This window comes from Halyomorpha halys, unplaced genomic scaffold (genome assembly GCF_000696795.3).
Source record: "Halyomorpha halys isolate HHAL.00 unplaced genomic scaffold, Hhal_1.1 Scaffold18.1, whole genome shotgun sequence".
Classification (NCBI taxonomy): Eukaryota; Metazoa; Arthropoda; class Insecta; order Hemiptera; family Pentatomidae; genus Halyomorpha; species Halyomorpha halys.
Genome location: NW_027114407.1, coordinates 2,465,882 through 2,487,652, shown reverse-complemented (window position 1 = coordinate 2,487,652; position 21,771 = coordinate 2,465,882). Strand labels below are relative to the sequence as shown.

The window sequence follows — 21,771 nt, the reverse complement described above, 5'->3', positions numbered from 1 at the left end:
TGTGCTGACACTCAGCTTAAATTTTAGGCCTTCATCAGGGCTAAAAAACAAAATGAGGTAACAACCATCAATAAATGTAATAGTAAAAAAAAAAAAAAAAGAAACAGTATAAAAAGATTACAAATAATAAAATAATAAGGGAATTTATAATACAAGTATAGTAAGAATTTATCAAAAAGATAAGTATTAAAATATTATTCATATATATATATATATATGTATATATCTTAATGTATATAATGCTTATTAATTTTTATATCCTCTTAAAGTATTATTTGTAATTTTTTTTATTTTCCTGTTATACTGTTTCTTTTTTTTTTGTTTTTATGGTTGTTATCTCATTTTTTAGAAGTGTTGGCACAAATAAAATTAGTTACACTTATTTGTGTTAATTTTTACTGATAGTATCTTCTAACCATCTTCCTCATTAAACAATTCTAACCCTCATCCTACAAGCTAATACGATCATGGAAAATGTTAAGAGCCTTGACTCTTAATAGACACTCTCTTCACCCTGTTGTCTAAAATTCAGGCCAAAACATCAGTAGAAATAAAATACGTTTTACTTATTTGTGTTTATCATTACTTACTACACCCCCGACCATCTTCTCTTCATACTGAATATACGGTCAATAATAAACACCTCATTAGTCAGAATATGGATTTTTAAAAATAACGTTTTATATTTATTATTTAATTTTAATTTTTTTTTTTTTTTAGAATTAGCCATGGAGGAAAAGGAAAAGAATCCAAAAAAATCATCCCATCATTTGCCATCAATAATTGATCTTACTAAGGATCATATGAATGTAAATGAAATGGGCAAAAAAGGTTGTATTTCTTTGTCAATTTTAATTATTGCAATATATTATTTGTTAATTGGGATCAATATTATTATCACGTTTGAATCTAGTTTCGTATCTACATTTTTGTTTCCAACTCCCTATCGTAATGAAATTTATTTAATCATTGAGGTTCATCTAATCAGAACTGTACTATTTATCATATCTGTGAAAGATAAAAGAAATTATGATTCTCTAACCTATCTAAGCTTATAGCTCCTTGCTTTTTAAAACAACATCTTCCGTTAATATGATATTTTATCGCTAAAATAATTTTTTTTGAGTTATCAGTGCTATTGGGCTGGATAAGGCTTATCTCTTCCTGATAGTTGCTGAAGATGCTGTTTTTATTAAAGTGGAACTTCATTCATTTTCTTTATTTAGAAGAAAAAAAATTATACAGGAGTGAAACGATTTCTTGACATGAAGCAACACTCAATATGATATAGTAGTGGTGAAGGTCAAACCTCAATTTGTTTTGCATTTAGATTAAGATATTTCTAAAACTAAAAATGGAAACTGCACACTGTCGGAGAAATGTTCAGCATTTCAACCTCTTTGTAATAAGCTATAACTCAAAATTTTATCTTGAGGCCACACCGAGATGAAAAGTTGAAAAGTAGAAAAGATAGTACTAGAAATGAAATTGAGTTTTTGAATATTTGAAGTATAATATCTTACTCAAAGCTGTACTTAACTGAATAAAAGTAAATTCCCTCAGTTTTTTAATCTATAATGTTTTTTAATCTGCAATTGTTTAGGAGCAACCGCTGTTAGTTTAATTGGGTTCAGTCAAATGAGAACTAGGAAGGGATTTTGGTGGGAAGTTTTGTATTTCTGAAAATTTGCTCATTTGTGTCTTTAGGGTGTTAGTTATGAATTAAACTTTATGCCCTCAAATTTTTTCTACAAGTACAAAAAAATTCTTTTTTTTCATAGTACTTAAAAAATATGTCTTATTCAAATATATTTCAATTTACTGGAAGATTATTGATTGACCGTGTGTAAAGATGAAAGGAATATGGTCCGGGTGCGGTCAAAAAAACTGAAATACTATTTGAGTTTTTTTGACCGCACCCGGACCATATTCCTTTCATATTCCAATTTAGCACGAATTGAATCATGAAATGTATTGTAGTTTAAATAAAAGCAGGCCAGAAAAAATTGAGGTCAGTAAGTTAAAACTCATAAGCAGCACCCTAAAAAACATGAAGCTATTTTCAGGATTCCTTTAAAAATTTCTACCATGCCCTTTTGTTATTTCCATTTGATTGGACTATATCCCTATAACTTCAGAGCTTCTTCACTATTGTTATAGCAATCATGGAAACACTAAAACATAGTGATAGTTGTTTTTTACTTAACTTTTGAATAGAAAATAGTAGAAGGAAATATTTCCTATTTATGAACTGTCCAGGTCTCTATTTTACGTCATCCCGTTTTAACTCATTTCAGATTTATGTCATTAACCAATTCATATCCAGGAACTGTTCCTAAGTTATATGAATTCAGAGTTGAAAAAAGGAAGTAATTTTTTTTTATCAAATGAAGCCGTTAGTAAATTAAATATGAATGAAAAATAAAAATATTAAAATTGAGCGCAAGTTATTAGTTATATAAAAGAATTGATAGATAAACAAAAGGCTATAAAATATGGTTTTTATATGTGTGAAAAAAAATTTTCTAGCAGGACTGGACTAAGTCAGTTTTTAAGTAGCATATGTAGGGACTGCCTGTAGTTATGTCATATTTTAGCATTGGAAACATAACCACACCATATAATTTTCTAGAATTGGAAAAGTTATGGCATTATGTGATATTCTAGCATTGGAAACACATACCAAACAGCAAACTGAAACTGTGAAAACTTTAGAGAGATTACATAAATTTTTGAGGAAATCAGATGTACAACAAACAACAGAACAACCTCAGGGCCTTAAGGTGTCATTGTTACCTCATCAGCTCGTTGGCTTAGCCTGGCTTGAAAAGAGGGAAAAGGAAAAACCAGCTGGTGGTATATTAGGTATGTATCTGCTTTCTTTTAATGTCAGTATATTATTTTGTATTTTGACATCATTTTATCTTTTATTGATATTGTCCGGAAGCTGATGATATGGGTCTGGGTAAGACGCTCACATTAATATCACTGATTTTGAAGTCAAAACAAGCAGGATCAAATAGCGACAATGAAGTCTCATCTGATGATGAATTGGAAAGAAGACATTGTAAGTTACTTTTTGTTTTATAATTTTCTCTTTATTTATTGTTCGAATTTCATTCCAGTTCAGCAGTTATTGTATGAATCAATACGTCCAAACCAATTTAAGCATTTTTAAATTTCTTGTTCAATATTTTTTCTCTTCTGGTTGCTTCAGTTTTTACTCTGTTAATTTTGGGTATTTATTCATGAAAATTAAAATATTCATTATAGTTATGAAAATTAGATTAGATTTATCATACTGCCTAATTTGTTTATTATTTACATTGTGGTGTTTTTGTAGTGAAAAAAGGTAATACGCTTGTAATATGTCCTGCGTCAGTAATGGATCAATGGGCTGAAGAAATAAAATCAAAAGTTAAGCATGGTTATTTGTCCGTTTGCACCCATCACGGAGCAAAAAGAGAAAAGAATCCCAGGCGGTATGCCCTTTTTAATTTATTTTTTATAAGTTTAGTTTGTTTTACCAATTACTCAGGTCAATATAATAACTAGTAAAATACTAAGTAGTATAGTATTTAGGAGTCCTAACTATCGAGAGCTTTTGTTTTTCGGATTTTTAGTAAAATAACATTGAAATAGAAATTTGATTTAGAGTCCAGTGAATTTAATTTTTTTTTCTCCTTGTTGATTCTATTAATTGATGTCAATTAATAATAACAGTGATAAGCATTATTATTGCCACTACCATACTACCGATTGGTGATGTTTATTATTTTTTCATATTATAAATTCTTTTTTTTTTTTTCTTTTTCTTTATTCATAAATGTTTTTCGTTTTAGATTAGCAGCTTTTGATGTTGTAATAACTACCTACACGATCATACAAAATGAAAATAAAGGAGAAGACACTGTTAGTACCTAATATATCTGTTTATTTTAAATTAAAATATTTTTAGTTAGGTGATATTATTTTAGTATGTAGAAAGATGGTCTGGGTAGTGATAAAAAAAAGTGCAAAAATAGCAGAAACAAATATTTATGTACTTTTTTTTACCACCAACCTGAACCATCTTCCTACAAACATCATATGCGGTCGACCAAAAATCTTATAATATGACTTTAATGTTCTGAAAATAATACTACTAAATTTAAATAATAAATAAAATTATGATGTCTAGTAAATTTTATGGAGTTCTTGTTATTAAAAATTTAACAAAAATTCATGCACTTTATATTTTACTACCTACATTGCCTTATTTCAGTAATATAATATATGTTTTTATTATTTTGCTGACAGGGTCCATTATTGAATATAAAGTGGAAGAGAGTGATTTTGGATGAAGCTCACACAATTCGTAATCATAAATCCCACACCGCTCAGGCTGTCTTCATGCTGAGATCAAGGTATAAATGGGCCCTCACTGGAACACCAATTCACAATAAACAGGATGATTTATACTCCTTGCTCAAGTTTCTGAAGTGCAAACCATTCGATGATCTCTTGGTATGTTTTAAGAAAGATTAGCTTATTTATTAATATGTTTATTGATGTAAGAAAAACTAGCTTATATATTGTGTTTATTGTTGACTGTAGATTCAATTTGAGGATAAGTGGTCGGGTGTGAATAATAATAAACACCAATATGTGAATCTAATGTTATTTTTGTTGACATTTCAGCCCTTCAGTGCTGAAAACATTATTATGCATTATTATTATATTATTTCATTATTTTTTGCTTTCTACCCTGACACTAAAGCCTAATGTTTATTTTCTAAATTATTATTGTGAAGGGATTTGTCTCAGAATTATTAAAGAATATTATTATTATTATTAAAAAAAAAAAAATGCATGAAAGTTAATATGCAATTATATTGTCTGTGCTTTTCATTAAGTTTATACTAGCCATTGCCATTACTATAAGTTATATTTTATGGTTTAATATATAACATTAGGTTTGGAAGAGGATGATTGATAATAAAGGAGATTCTGGAATGATGAGGTTACACTTACTATCAAAGTCACTGCTTTTGAGGAGGACTAAAGATGAAATACAAGAAAAAGGCGGTCTTAAAGAGCTCCGGCCAAAAGTTTTTAAAATAATTGAAGTCACTTTAGATGATGAAGAATTCAAAGTATATAACAAAATATTTCGTTTTTCAGGGTTTGTAGTTTGTTTAATGAACTAAAAATATTTTTAACCTTATCATATTTTTTCTGTATTCTGTGATTGTTAGTTTTTATATTAATTATATGTTGCGTTGTTTTCTTTTGACATGTGTTTTGATATCGGGTTTATTTAAACAGTTTAAACAAAAATACATCTCATAAATAAAATTAAACTAAATACAAATTATTTTAATTTCTACTTATTAAATATTAATCAAATTATTAAATTTCTATCTTGTAAACATTTTGAATTTTAAAATTTTAGCTTTATTGCTGTTTGATTCCAGAAATGCTTGGAAAATAGAGAAAAATATATTTCTATTTTATAAGTACTGCAATTTCTTATATAATAGAAATAACTTAAAAGTCAAATAATAAAACATAAATATAAATTAAACGTTAAAATTACCAAACATAAAATTCTCATATATGTTATTATATATTTGTTCGTGGATAGTCCAATTGAATTTAATATTTGCTAAACCGGCCTCTTTTGTAAACTCTACGAACCAAACTTCACATAAGTAATTAAATTGTTTCAAAATATTTTCATTTCCAAATTATTATTTTTATTAGACCATGATCAATATCTATGACTTAATTTACCATTACACAGTCCACTTATATTTGGAAAGTTATTAAGTTTGACTTTTAACTATTATAACAATTGTGTAACACTTCCTCCATCATTAAAAAATAATTACCTTTTCTGAAATAAAATACATGTTATCATTATGAGCTCTGGGAAGATTCTGTTGTCTTTCGATTATCCAATGCCTTGTGTCAGTTAAAATATTTTAACACTTAAAAGTTTTTTTTTTTTATTTTTTTATCATCATATTTTATTTTATGTTCAAAATTAAGTATTGATTAATTTTTGAGTCCTTAATTCAATTTTTTTAATCAGTATTTTTGAGTCGTAAATTTAATTCACTACAGATAAAATATTAAATTTGTATTGTTGGTGCATATTATCAAAACAAATGTATGACAATCGGCCTTTGTTTCATATTGACTACATTGTTCAGGTGTCTTTTAGAAAGTCGTGTCTCAAAATAGCATTTATTCAAATATTTTAATTTACAAAAATTGCGAATTTGATTCTACTGAAAAAGATGAAAGAACTAGCTTAAATATGTAATTTGAGTTTTAAACGACTTCTAGTTTTTGTGCTAGGATGTTTATAGACACATAGCAACCATTTTGCAAGTCTCAAGGACCTCAAAAAATGTATTTACTTTGAAAACTTGATTCTAAATTTTTCATAATCACTGTACTTCCTATTGTATATTCCAACAGTACAACACTTATCAGCCAAATGGTCTAAGCTTCCAATCCATTATAAAAACTGTTCTACATAACTATAAGGTCTATCTGTACATGTGGAGTTGAGGTTAGGGGCTTCACTTAACCATCAAATTCATTTCCTATCCAATCTGTAATCCTCAATGTTTTTTTCTTTGTCACAAACAAAATCATCAGTAAAGAACTTAATGTTTCATATGTTGCCAATTTGGCCCAAACCAGGTATCAATCTTTCTGTTCTAAATCCCTTAACCACCTGAACTCACTAGTTTCTAACCTTGCTTCCTCTTCTATTCTTGACAATCCTCCCAGGCGTCTGAAAAAAATATGACCTTGATACCTTCTGATGTAGAAATATTAGAGTGCTACCAATGGTTAGTTTCTCTATTATGCCATTGTAATAGAATAATATACGTAAAGATGTAATGATTTGTAAATACAGTTGTAAATTTCAATAAATAAAATGTGAAAAAATTTTAATCTATAAAAGTGTTATGAAGTTTATTTAAACATTTTAAATTCTAAATAGTGCTTGATGGCTGTTTTTTTAACATTTTTTTTTTTTAAGGACATTGTTGGCCCAGTATATTCAACAGCAGGCTGAGAAACAAAATCTTTTAAACGGTGGACTAAACATTAGTTAGTAGATTTGTATTATTTTATTAAATCCTATATTATTGATAGAACATATAAATTTAGTTATAATAAATAGTAAAAATATTTTATGATTGGTGTATGTTCATTTTCAAATTGTAAAATTTTCTCTAATAGAGCATACTGGATCAGGACATACTAATCCGTTTAAAAATCAACCTGAACTTGGAAAATTGTATGATGAAATGGTCTCATTAAAGGGCGGAATCAAAACACACCATATCCTTGTTCTTTTGCTAAGGCTGCGTCAAACCTGTTGCCATCCTTCCCTTGTTACAGAAGTAAGGATTATATGCACTTATTATCATTTTATACTATTAGTTAGATATAACTTCCAGTTTAAATTTTTTTTTTTCATTTTCTTTTAGAAATCATTCTTGAAAAAAATTAATAAATGACTCACTATTTATAATTGATCAAACTTCTCTCCATTCTTTCTTAATCGATTACATTTAAAGTGTACATTTTTTTAAAAAATATTTTGTACTGTATAGTTAGAATATACTCCAACTCCTTACAATTCAAACAGACGCTCTCTAATCGGTAAATTTTTGATGTTTAATTTAGATTTTAGTTTTATCAATAACAGCAGTTACAAGCAAATATACATGGAGCTAATAACATATGTCAAGTTCAACAAAGTAGAATCTATATTTCTGCAGTATATTGTCCTTCAAAGTTTTCTATTATGCCAGATATTTTTCAAAATTTCTTCCTTAAATATTGATGATGGAAGCTTTTGTGGAAATGGACCAGAAAATGTCTATGAGAAAAAGACACTTTCAATCCACTAAAAGTTACTGCAACTGCTATGAATTACATCACGGATGAACAATATATGTCCTCTATCTTCTGAATTTATATTTCTGTAATTCACAGAATGACTTCACCATATTATCATTCCTTGATACACCTTTACCACTTTTTCTGCATCCAAAATCATTCATCCTGAATGAAATCAGTAACCTGCACAAGTCCTCAGGTTTTATCTCAAATCATTCAGCACTTTTCCGATATATTCCTCATTGCTTCCTAACAACCAGGATCTAAATACTGTACAGTTTCTGAAGCAATGGAAATTCTTCCTCACTGCAATGAAATTAAAAATGAACAAGCCATCTCATTTACCTTCTTCATATTGACTGAACAGTGTTCTGATTTTTGCTTAACTTGTAGAAAAAAGACTATAACAGGATATTTTTTTAAAGAAAGAACTTTACCAAATCAAAAAATTTGTCTTTCCCGTTCGAAAAGAAACTAAGTAATAGATGCCTTTCTTGATATGCAGCAAACATTTCATAGGACTCCTCTACATACTAAAAATAGTTCTTCCCAGCACCTATTATCTAATCCCATGGTCTCATTTAGGAGAGAGATACTTTAGGATTTGGCAGGGCTCATCATTATTTAGCTTATTTCATCTTTGAAATAAAAGATCAAAAATACCACTATCAGAAAAACTGAAAATTTATATACTTCTTACCTTCTCCGACCAGTTTACACTTACAGTACACAAATATTACTTATATGCCAAAAAACTAACTTACTAAAACTGCAATAATTTTAGTCAATAATGTTAAAACTTACAAGTACCGCTTCTCCCTATATTAGTGACTAGAACTTACACAAAGATGTAAGTCCTTGTATTTCTGTGGAGTTAGTAAAAACTCCACACATCCAATCAACTATTAAATCATTATAAAATGGTTTCACAACAAATTTACTGTGCCCTCAAACCCTTTCATTCAAGGACTATTAACAAGAAATTTACCTGATATGAGACGATTTTTATGAAGGAGTTTGAATAGAGCTCTTAAATTCATTTTCAGATTTCAGTTTTTATGGAGAGGTATCATCCTGAATGACCTTTACCATCATGATATTTTTTTTTATCAATCACATCTGCTGGCTGTATAACATTTTTTACAGTTGTGATTAAATTAAATAAAGTAAAAAAGTTTAAGATTTTAATAAGAAAGTTATTTTTCCTCTGTTTTTTGTACATATTTGTTTACCAGGATATTTCTCCATGGTAATGAGTATATGTGTCAATTTTTTATTTATTTATTCTAATTTATCTTATCTTTTCCAGAATTTTTTTTTTCATATATCATTGATACTGTCCAATTTGAAAATTTGAAGGTTTAGTTTGATTTAGACTGAATATTTCTTAACTTGTATCTGGTAAAACGACTTATGCCTTTGTCAAGTTGTTTTATAGACATAAGTGGTTTTTGCATCATGATGCCTTTTCTTATCTTTTAATTGTCTATATTGATTATTTTTTTGTTTAGTTTCAAGTAATTATTGTTAGTTTATAGATAAACAAGAACTTGGTAACGATGGTATTGAAGATAATGAAGGAAACGATTTAGATCTTGTCGAGCGAATGATGAACATGTCTATTCATGTTAACGGTGAGAATTCTAATTCTAAGCAGTCTGGTATCCTTACATCAGATGACCCTGTTTTTAGGAAAGACCGATGCAGTTCTAAGGTGATGACTGACATATAATATTTGATTATTTTGTACAATGATACTATTCTACTTGCTTACTAAAAATTATATTTTTGTTTTCATAAATTAACTCTCACTTAATCCCCTTCTTTGAAATGAAATTTATCCTTGCATGTTTCAAAATAGTAATTTCTTAATTTTTCAGGATCACAATACTTCCCCTTATTATATATTTCATGTAGGTAATATATAAAGTAAATATAAAGTTTGACAAACGCGGAAACATGAAAACTTTTACTTTTCTTCCAATTAATTATGAAATTGTTTCATATTTTATATTTACCCATCATTTATTACTGCTAACTAAGAGATATGGTTAATTATTTCAATTAATCAAAATTAAAGATACTTTAAACGAAGCTAAACCTTTATAGCGAACCTTAAAGACTAAGGTGTTAGGTCCACTCTCGATCTGCCATGTTCCTGTGTTCCAGCTATAGAATATGTTAATAACCTGTAGTATATCCTGTCTTTGGAGTACAAAATTACCTCAAACTAAATAAACCAATCACTAATTAAATTTTTTACTAAATTAAATATTTTATAATTTAGATTTTATTTTATTTAAAAACCAATTTGATCCTTTTTTCTCAACTTTATTCTTTACAAACCTTCCAACGTTTCGACCCTCAGGTCATTCTCAAGGATACCTACAAAAAGTTTTTTTTTCTAATTTTTTTTACTTTGGAAACGTTGAAACGTTGGAAGGTTTGTAAAGAATAAAGTTGAGAAAAGATCAAATTTGTTTTTAAATAAACTAAACCACTCTCAAACAAGAATATATTAATAAAAATTAATCTAAATTAGATTTTATTATTTTTACATTTTTAGATGAAAGCAACAATTGACTGCCTAATGGAAATAATGAATAATAGCGAAGACAAAGTTATTGTTGTGTCGCAATGGACATCTGTTCTCGCAATCCTCGAAAAACTTCTCAATGATATGGGTATAAAATCAGTTGCACTGAATGGTAAAATCCCAGTCAAAGAACGAGGAGGAATCATCAGTGATTTTAATAATAATCACAGAGGACCTAAGGTGTGTAAATTGAAATTGGATTAAGGTATCTTTAAAATTGTTTTTGTTGTCCTCGATTATACCACTGTTTTAGGCATGTAGTATTGTAGATATTTAGAAATGATTGGTCCTAATCTTTTATCAGAATAATAAGTTAAGTATATCTTATTTTTTATGTCCATTTACCTTCCAACAAGGTAACTAAAAACCTTATAACAAAAATTAAAAAGAATAAAACATGAAATTGTGTGGAGAAAACATGCAGAATTGTGAAGAAACCTCAAAATGTGTAATTTTGTACTATTAAAAATTTGAAAATTGTGAAGATACATCAAAATGTATAATTTTTTACTATTAAAAATTAGTTTTATTTGAATGTATTTTCCATGTTCCGAATTTCTGTCTAGGTTTGGTAGGATTTGGAGATAGGGAACGAATGATGCAATTTCATGAAAATCTGGTCTCTAGCAATAAGTATGTTCTATCGCTATATTTTGTGATGATATTTTATGTTCCTTGTAAAATAAAATGAAAAAATGTTAACTGTTACCATAAACAGAGCAGAGACATTGGAAATTGAACAATTAAATGTGAATAATAGAATGAGAATAGTCAGTTGCTTTAGAGAATTCAAACTGACCAGAGAAAATTGTTTTAATTTAAACATTAGGGAAAGTGTTTTTTACCAATTATAAAAATAACTTCTTCTTTCTCATCCTCCTTAAGTACCTTTCAGCGTGGAGGAGCCTCTAACCACTTGGTTCACACATCTCAGTCTCTGGTAAGTACCCGAGGCTAATATGATTTTTTTGAATCGCATAATTACTTGCTGGTGGGTGATTGGCCCAGTCAGAAAGGTCCTAATGCCCTAGGACAGCAGGTCTACTGGGCAGCACAGCATTAGCTCTTATGGGATGTGATCCTAGGGTGTGTACTGTTATGGTATGAGGTATGCACTGTACCGTACTGTGGTGCCCTGGGGATCATAAAGCCCTGTTAATTGCACATAACAATTAACCCATGCAGGAATATAAAAATCACCAAAGGCCAAATATGATAATTTAGACTATAGGTATAAACAGTGAAATTTTGGGTTTGTGATCATAATAAAATAAATGCACTAATGTTTAAACCAAAATATTTAAAGGTAATTCAAGTGAAGTTGTAAATAATCATGAAGAATCATCATAAAGTAGTACTCTGAAATAGTTGTGAACTTCAATTGAAGTACCAACAATCAAGTATTTTGTATTTTAGAATTTATGTTTATATGAATGGAATATGGTCCGGGTGCGGTCAAAAAAACTCAAATAGTATAATTATCTACTATTTGAGTTATTTTGACCGCACCCGGACCATATTCCATTCATTTATACACACGGTCAATCAATAATCTTCCAATTTATGTTTATATTTTATCATTTAAATATTAAATTGTTTTGTATTATATGAGCCGTTCAGTGCACACATCGATTAACCCCACTTTTTGAAAAATCTTAAATTTAAGTGTCAAAGCACTTGGTATAATCATTACTTTTTGTATTTATTATAACTTTCCTTAATAATACAGATTAACACCATTAAACGCCAATTTTTTTTTGGCAATTGAATAATAAGTAAATTATTTCAGAAGGCATTGTGATTAACTCCATACTTTAATGTAAATCGTTTCAACAACGCAATTATATTATATTATTATTTGTTCCGGCCCTGCATCATCGCTCTTTTTTTAAAAACAGCCGCAGGTGCTTCCTTCCCCCCCTCAACGATATTGGTAACAAAATCACATCGACAAATAGATGAAAAGAAGCGCAATGCAAACGGAAGTTAGTATAAAGTGATTTCGCACGCTGAATGTTATTGTATACTTCACCAATATTATATGGACTACATATTCTCTTGGTATTTTCAACATTATTCCCAGATTTTTTTTAAAGAAATAAATATTATACCGTTATAATCAAGACGGGTGAGACTAATAATTATGTGGATGAGGAAAACACTGATGGTTTTTCAATACGATTTATCAACAGAGTCTGGTCCAATAAGAAGGAGTATAAAAGTCTGGTCCAAGAAGATGTTTATCGTTTTTCCCGGATTCATCTGATTGCAATAGTACAAATTTCCCAACAAACACATTGATTGGAAGTAAAAGAAGTCGTAATCCTGATAAATGGACTCGAAATTTACAAAAGTATAACAGAACAAAAGGTTTGGCATACAGGAATAAGAGAGGAAAAATAAAAACATTTGGCGATATAAAGTGCAGATGCATATCTGCATCAAGAACTGTAACTTTACTGACGATAATTTTTTTGCTATTCTTTCTTATTAATTTTATATACCATTAGATGAAAGCTATATCTGTATTTGTGCATGCTACATTATATATTTGAATTTATATTATAACAGGAATTTTATAAAACAATATACAGTACTTTATCACGTTTCTCAACTTTTTGTTTTATGGAGTTAATCGATGTGTGCACTGAACGGCTCATATAAGAAATTAAATTACATTTCTTGTATAAATAAATGATGTTTTGATGTTTTCTCTTGTATTTCAAATATTCCTGGAATGAATTATTGATAAAGCTAAACTATTAACTTTTAATTTTATTTTTTGTTACATGTATTATTTACAAAATAATAAAAACTTGTAGTCAGATGCAGTTTCTATTCATTATTTTCAAATAAATGTAATATTAGAAAATAAATATAAACATCGCAAAAATTAAACAACATAAAAATTTATATTGATAAAATAATCATTTGCTTTAAAATAAGGTGTTAGCAGAAGGTCCTAATCTTGGATAGTTCTCATTTTCCCCATCTTTTATTTAGTTGTTATTATGTTAAAGGTGATGTTGTTATCGCTGACGGCCGGAGGTACTGGGCTGAATCTGGTCGGAGCCAATCATTTAATGGTGTTTGACATTCATTGGAACCCGCAGTTGGAAGCTCAAGCCTGTGACAGAATCTACCGAGTTGGCCAGTCAAAGACAGTCAATATTTATAAGTTCGTTTTTTATTACAATTATATTTAATTTTTTTTTAAAATCTATGTTATGGTCTTTTAGTCATTAAGTGTAGCTATCATGAACAAAATTATACATCATTGAATCAATGTTCGCTTTTAAAAAGCTTGTTTTGTTTTTTAAAAAGGTTTTATTGGTGTGTACAGAAAAACTTTTCTTTGTATTTTCAAACTTGAGTTGAGCTTTGGGGGTCTACTAAATCATCAAATTTTTGTCATATCTAATCCTTACCAACCAAAATCCTTAATGCTCTTTTGTCATAAATCACATTATCCATCAGGACCTCAATGTCCCACATTTTGCTGAGAATCTGATACCAATCCTTCCATGATAAACTACCTAACCATCCAAACCCACTTGTTTCTAACCTTGCTTCTCCTTCATCGTGTGATAATCCTTCCAGGCCTCTGAAAAGAAGATGGCTTTAAGATCTACTCTTGAAATGTTATTGGAGTTCTACCTATGGGTAGGTTCTCCATAAGTCTGTATGATAATATTTACAATAACACATTTTAGGGACCTTACCTGCGGCCAATTGCTGCATTTCTCGAAGAAACTGCGATGGCCGTTGATCGCCCAGCCTCTGTTCCTCCAATAACTTCGTAATTCTGGAGTGGTCTGAGGGCCCGAAGATGGAGAATAGCCGCTCTTTTAGCCTCTCGTATTGCTCAGTGGCAGGGGGGTCCCAGGCAAGATCGGCAACCTGCTTTTGAGGTGCTAAATCCAGTTGGGCGATGATCAGCTGAAACTTAGTTTTACTATTAGCTCTATGACAAGAGCTGAACACTGCCTCAACTTGTATGAACCACAGGTCAGGTTCTTCCCTATAAAATGTGGGTAGCCGAGACAATGTGTTGAGTATTTTCGCTGATTCCACCAATTCCTTTTGCTCCTCCTCACCGGTTTGCAGGTCGATTAAATTGTGCACATGCATGCTTCACTAGAGTTCAATAAAATTATACGAAAAATAAACAATAAACTTACGTTTGGGGTCACCACTTTAGTGCGTGTTCCTGTGTAACGATAAAGATGTCTCTTTAGTTATGTTCTTTATTTGTCAATACAACTATTTACACTTGACATATATAACAAAACATTCATAATTATTATTAACATAACGCTCAGTTTTTTTAGATAACAACACAAGTTCTTCATAATTAATTAATTGTAATTGATCATATGGCGAGAGGTTTCAAATGGGTTTGCCACTAAAACAAATGTAAAATAATGAAACTTTAAATGAATTATAATTAAAAATAGATTTAAAAGAAATATACTAAAGAAATAAAAATGTTGATAATAATTTCGACAGTGGCAAACTCATTTCAAACACTCTCTTTGGAAATGTCAACTATTGCCGCTGAAGACGTTAATCTTGCCACCACAACATCAAATTTACTTATTTTAAATACAGGTGTAAATATCACCTTTACTAATCTCTAACTAAATACTAAACCAAAATTTACTATTCTCATGTTAAGTTGTGATTTATTAATTGTTTGTAGTATTTACTTTTTCCTCACCCCATTGTTATATCTCATAAACATTCCTAATGTATTTTTTTTTTTATGTATTAGGGTTCTATGTAAAGATACTATAGAAGAAAGGATATTGAAGTTGCAGAACAATAAACTGGAATTGGCAAAAGCAGTGCTTACTGGAACTTCCAAAGTCCAAAGCTCCAAGCTGAGGCTTGACGATCTCAAGCTCTTATTTAATATTAAGTAGATAGTTGGAGTCTGCTTACTTTTCTGTTACTATTGATCTATGAATTTTTATCTATTGATAATATGTATTTTTAATACTTTATGACTTTCAATTAATTGTATTTATAAATACTTACATACTCATTTAATTAATATATAAATTTAAATTAAACAAATACAAAAAAACTTATTTTTTTGTTTAAAAAACTTACAACAAAATCAGTCAGTTTACTATAAAACCAGTTGAATGTTACAAAATGCATTCAATCATTTTATCAGACTTTACTGTTACTTTGTAATATTTAAAGATTTTTCAATGACTCAAAGTCCTTATCAGCAGAACAAGTATTATCAATAGATATTAAATAGAGCCTGTTGGTGTTCATCTTGCAAGTAAGCAGCATGTCAGACTCCAGCTCTTATTTGATGTTAAGATAAGTCTCATCATGAAACAGACTTGAAATGTTATTTATTTTTTAAATTATATATTTTGTTTTCTTAAGAATAAAATTACAAAGTATATGTAAAAAAAATTGGCAAAAGAAGAAGATTAATATTGCATTTATTCTGTAATTATTATTCTTTAAAAATATGGAATGAAATAAAATAAGCCCTTACAATTTAGCCAAATTATTGACAATTTAAAGCCTTTAAGTATTGGTAAATAACTGCAGTCCGTCATGCTGCTTGGGCTTCGTTCGATATCTACTTAATCTGCTGATGAGGACTTTGATTCATTGATAGATCTCTGAATATTAAGAGTTAGTAGTCAAGTGAGTGTATTTTGTAAGATTATATTTGTTTTATAGAAAATTGACTGTTATTATTATAAGTTTTTTTTTTTATATCAGAAAAGATAATTTGTTTGGGTCTAAACAATTTAGTTATAAATGCCCGGCTTAGAGTATTAATAGAGAAAATCAAAGTAGTTTTCAGCAGATGTTAGCAGTATTTCATTAATTCCTTCCAATATCAACATGGAACTTACTATTACTATATGCCAAATCCAATTTAAAAAAAAAAAATATTTTTTATCTAAAATTCCTATTTTTGTGTTATACAGACTTACCATTGTCAGAAATGATATAAAAAATATTTTCTTGAGACCTTAATTATATTGAAGGGTTAATGAACAACATGGTGACCAACTATTGAACACAAATGGTTTCAGAGTCCAATAAGTTCCAGGCCATGTTGGTCTGTATGAGAATAAATAGAATGTGAAAAGAATGCTCAGCTAGCTTTACAGAAAGTTGTTAGGTTAGATGGGTAAAACAAAAACAGATATACCTTAGAGTCTGAATTAAAGGGCAAGGACTATTTTATTATCCAACCATTCAACCCAATGTTAGCCCACAACCATGGTTCTCCAATATTAATATAATGCTAGATAAGAGAAATATATCAATATTAACTAGGATGAGGATTAGCTATGGTTGTACAAATCGTGGACTAACATTAATTAAAGTTTTTAAAAAAAACAAAAAACAGTACTGTACCCCCATTAAATTTTCACCAAATGCAACAAATATAATAGCAGTCATACAAACTACTCAGACATACTGAATTAAAACATTTTTCTCTAAGGAGTAGATAATTACTACTATAATTACTAATTACTTAAATTACTCCTAAAAGAATGGAAGATATACTTCTAAAAATTAACATAATCCTTTAATTATGGCTTGATTTATTGCATTTAATTCACATCATAATATTCCGGGCTGCATAGTACTTCTTTCTTGTTCTTGTATTAGAAAATTTTAATTTTCAAAACCTCTGAAATCACTTGATACTCTCTCTTATACCATTGTACTTCCAGCGATAAATAGTCTTTTACCTTTGTGACTTTTTCTCCCTCTTTTCTTTTCATCAGGTCCATTCATGATTCATGAATTTTCTTTTCTTTTGCATCATATATTTAGTCCATCTGGTTTGAGAATACCCCGCCTATATCCTCTTTTTATTAATTTTGTTAAAGGCTAAAGAAGAACAAAAAATGCTTAACACAAGGATTTTTACCTGTGAATAATTCTTCAGGGGTTTGATTTGGGTTACTACTATTTTGTATAACATTACGCAAGTACTCTGCTGTATTAGAGCTTCTAATTACTCTGATGAGTCTCCATCTGCTAGTAAACAAGTGTTTTCCAATACTGTTCTATTTGCTCTCACCAAAATGCTGTTAATTTGTGCTGAGTAATAAGCTGTGTACATGTGAAATACCTTTCTGAGATAAGTAATTTTATTCCAAGAGCCTAGGAGAAAAAAAAGCAATTATTTCATCCCTATTTTTAATTATAACTATATATAGTTACTTCTCAGAATTAACCATCGTTATGAGGAATAAAAAATGGCAGCTGTTACTACCTATGTACCTATAAAGTAGTTAATCTTCATAGGAGTAATAGTTCTCATTATATTTGCCTAAATAAATTTGAAAAATGTTGATTTCTTGTTGATTAGACAACATTTTGTATTTATGGAAACTATAACTCAGGAACCAAATAACGCACAGATGTCTCTCATTACTCAATTTGAATGTACTATGAAGTAGTTTATAATGTTTTTCTTCATAGAAGTTTTAGTTTTTATATTTTATATATATATTATATTGCCAGATAAAAAAAAAAAAATGGGTTTATGAAATATTGAATCTTAGGAACTATTAAATGTTTAGGTGTCTATTAGGAATTATATTTTAGAAAATTTCTACTACTTTAAATAATGTGCTATGAAGTTTTTCTTAGTGTAGGAAATTTTAAAGGATTTGGAGGAACCCCAAATGAAAAATGTGAAAAATTTTATGTTTTTCTGTAATAAAATAAACTTCAGGAGTTGTACATCTTAAATACTTCAATATTTACTTTTTGATTACATTTACTTTAGCCCCTGTATAGTCTATGTAAAAGCTGAACCATTTTCTCAAAATAAATAATACATATTTTTTTTACTTTAAAGGATTAATTTTTCGTATCTGCTGAACAGCTGCCATTTTTTAAACCCTTTAACTATGGTTAGCTGAGTCTTCTATTTTAACATATGTAGTTTTCGTTAAAGATGAAAAAATTGGGGTGAAATAACTTTTTTTTTATCCTCTTGGACTATATTTGAGCCCACAATTTCCTAATTCAGAACCATTATCGGATCTTACTTAATTTTAATTTATATCAATTAGATAATTACTCAATTGATGTGTGGTGTTTTCAGAGCTGGTTGCTTTCATAGCTGTCCTTTCATGTCAAATGGTTTTTATATTTAATAGCCTAATTAAAGTTTTGGTGGACAGAATGTTGCTGTCAATAACACATTATAAGTATTTTATTTAAAAGATATTTTTTTGTGTTTGTTTGTGTCTAAACAATTGAATTATAAATACATATGTCAGAGTTAAGGTATTACCGGAGTTCAAAGTAGTTTCAGCGGTTAAGTAAGTAATATCAGTAGGTACTAAGCTAAGCCCAAGTCAGTGTGTGTTCTTCTCACAGCTAGTTTTAGTACTAGTTAAGAGCATGAAGAGAAGTTTCTCTTCTCCCTAGTATTGGTGTACCAATACAAGGTTGTTTTATAAGGCTTCAGGGTGTACATTGAACTACATCATAATACTATAAAATAAGTGTTTAACGATGTTATTTAGCTATCAATGAAAAATATTATTTCTCCATATATAAGTTACCATAAATTTAATGTTAATCTGTTTTTCTTATTAACCAAAGTAGTTTATATTCCTTTTATATTCCATAAGTGTTTTTATTTATAACTATGCTTCATAAGAAATATGTTTTCTTTTATGTGTTTTTTCAATTGTTTTTATTAAACTTATATAACTGTGATGTTAATTATTAAGAAATATTAATTATTATTTTTTTAAATGTAATTTTTAAATATAAAATAAAAATTTGTATTTCATGTAGATTCTTATCCCATTAGACTACTTTTCTGCTATAAAAATTAGCCATGATTAAGTAAAACTAACCTCAATATTTTAATCTTATTTAGTCATTAAGGAAAATTAATTTGCTAACATATTTGAAGACTTCCTTCAGTGAATGGTTTTTTTTTTTTTTTTATTTCATTAGGAACACTGAAAGGTTTCCAGTACTTTTACTAATAGTACCTGGACTCCATTTACACCATTTTTTAAAATAACTGCCACACACTGAAGCTTATAATATAAAAAAGAAATCTCACTAGAAATAACATAATATGTTTCTAATTTATGCCAAATTTATGATATTGTTAATAATACTTAAAATTGAAGCCATAAATATTTCATGAAATCAAAATGACACCATGTTATGGAAACCATTCAACACAATCAAAAATCTTGCATAAAAACCACAACACTGAGAGACATGAGGGAGATACTTGAAGCAAGAAACGGTTGTATTTCATTGTGATTTATCTACTTGAAGTGAAAAATCACTCAATTTTTTTTTAAATATATAGGTCAGGTACCCCAAAACTCACTCGATTTCTTTTTGGTGCCATGGTTACACAGCTTTTCTTTTGGCATTTATTTTTAAATGTAATTTCTGATTGTATTAGAAAAATAAAACTTTTCATATACCTTTATTAATGACCTACCTTCATTATCTTGACCTCATTCCATGTAAAAAAAACCTTACATTTTACAGTAACTCTTTATTAAAATATTCCTCCCAAAACAAAGAACAAAAAACAATTTACAATGTTTTAAATTTAAGATTTTCCACAAGATTATTTCATATTATTTACAATTACAAGGTATCACTTAGCCATTGATACATGATTAGATCAAATTAATTCTTACAGGATGCATTCTTCAAGGTTATAATATATAATGAACAAAAAAAGGCTTCCAAAAGTTTCCATATAATCTATTTATTTCTTCATGCTTCTGGATTTTAATCCCATCTTCAGAAACCTTGTCATCTCAACATTTTGTTCTGTCGCTATACAAAATTTCAAATTACATCTTCATTATATCCTTGATTACACTTAATCCTTTCATTGGACATCAACCTGTTAAAAAAAATCATAAAAACGGTTATCTAGTTAAATATACTTGAGAAGAGAGAATATAATCGAAGTTATTTTATAAATAGAATATTTTAATAATGTACAAAAATTTTTAAAGGTTGGTGGATTAAATTATTGAGATTATTAAAAAAAAATTATTTTTTATTTATAAAGCTACAATAAATTATTCTCTACAAATTTATAGGACATCAAGTAATTTGTTGTGATGCGTTACAGCTGACTCCATTGTCTGGACTTGGGACATTGTAGTGACAGTTTAAGGATAATGTAAAGCAGCTGTTATATATTCTATGTCTGACTTCGTACTTAGCTGTTTACTAGGCTTTACAGAGATCTACTTCTAGCCACCTTGAGATAAAAGGGGATGTGGTTTGAATCTGGCCTAGGAAAATTAATTTTTATTTCATGGCAGCTCCACAGAATAAAACTCAACTCTCACTCGGGTTAGTAACCCATATGCCAGAAATGGTGAGATAGGAGGAAAACAAAAAAGTCACAATATTATTGTATTTTGAATTTGAGACTTTTCCTACCCTAATGTATTAATACAATTTATGGCAATCTGAGACTGGCTGATTGAAGCAAAACTTCTGGAAATGAAATAATGTATTAAAATTTTATTAATAATGATCATACATTCCTTCTTATAGCTTAGGGCAGAAAATATTAGATCCGTAATAATAATAATTCATTAGAATAGAACAATCATTCCCCAAGTCAATAACAGGAATTTTTTAAAAAATTGTAAAAAGAGATTAAGAGATAACATGATTCAATCAATCAGACTGATGGGATATTTATTATTCTATTACAATATAAAATGTTGTCTACTAGAATTGCTCAGTAAGAGTGTTATGCTTTATGCTCAGTGTAAAATGTCAGTAAAGAAGTTTCACTTCAATAACAGATTTGACTTTACGCCTCGCTTTCCTCTCCTTCCCATTTAATATTCATTGCCTTTGAGCCTGAACCAGCAATCACATGTATTTTTCATAACAAAGGTGAAAGCTAAGTATTGCTTGAATTTAGTTACTAAAACCTACCTCATCTTCTAATGCCTCTTTAAATTCTATGTGAGCTCTGTTATCAAACACTCCAGAGAGGTTAGTCTAGGTTTCTTAGGAAAGCTAAGGCTTTTCTTAGTCTATTTTAAATAACCAATACATCATGCAACAAATCAAGAAAATGTTTAGACTTATACAATTAATGCTATTTGTTCTTCTTTGTATTTTGAGTAAAATAAATTAGAAAAGATCAATATTCCTCACATCCAGAATGCAAGGGGGCACTACTAAAATTTTTTTGTAAGAACAAATATTGGACACAAGCATTATTTGAG

General features: G+C 28.8%; 1 protein-coding gene across 4 annotated transcripts in view; it reads left to right on the top strand.

Moving 5' to 3' along the window:
* lds (lodestar) overlaps positions 1-16,901 on the top strand; it is a 27,235-nt gene extending 10,334 nt beyond the window's left edge. For 3 of the 4 annotated variants that reach the window (XM_014420432.2, XM_014420416.3, XM_014420425.2), the window contains 13 exons: positions 721-831; positions 2,668-2,865; positions 2,948-3,067; positions 3,344-3,482; positions 3,843-3,912; positions 4,300-4,506; positions 4,956-5,164; positions 7,043-7,113; positions 7,246-7,409; positions 9,443-9,625; positions 10,478-10,687; positions 13,528-13,685; positions 15,282-16,901. In XM_014420432.2, coding sequence (XP_014275918.1) covers positions 729-831; positions 2,668-2,865; positions 2,948-3,067; positions 3,344-3,482; positions 3,843-3,912; positions 4,300-4,506; positions 4,956-5,164; positions 7,043-7,113; positions 7,246-7,409; positions 9,443-9,625; positions 10,478-10,687; positions 13,528-13,685; positions 15,282-15,432 — 1,983 coding nt within the window. In that variant the 5' untranslated portion in view covers positions 721-728 and the 3' untranslated portion in view covers positions 15,433-16,901. Of the gene's footprint in view, positions 1-720; positions 832-2,632; positions 2,866-2,947; positions 3,068-3,343; positions 3,483-3,842; positions 3,913-4,299; positions 4,507-4,955; positions 5,165-7,042; positions 7,114-7,245; positions 7,410-9,442; positions 9,626-10,477; positions 10,688-13,527; positions 13,686-15,281 lie in introns of those variants that run through there. The other variant, XM_014420440.2, reaches the window with a different exon arrangement.
* Positions 16,902-21,771: the final 4,870 nt, after the last annotated feature.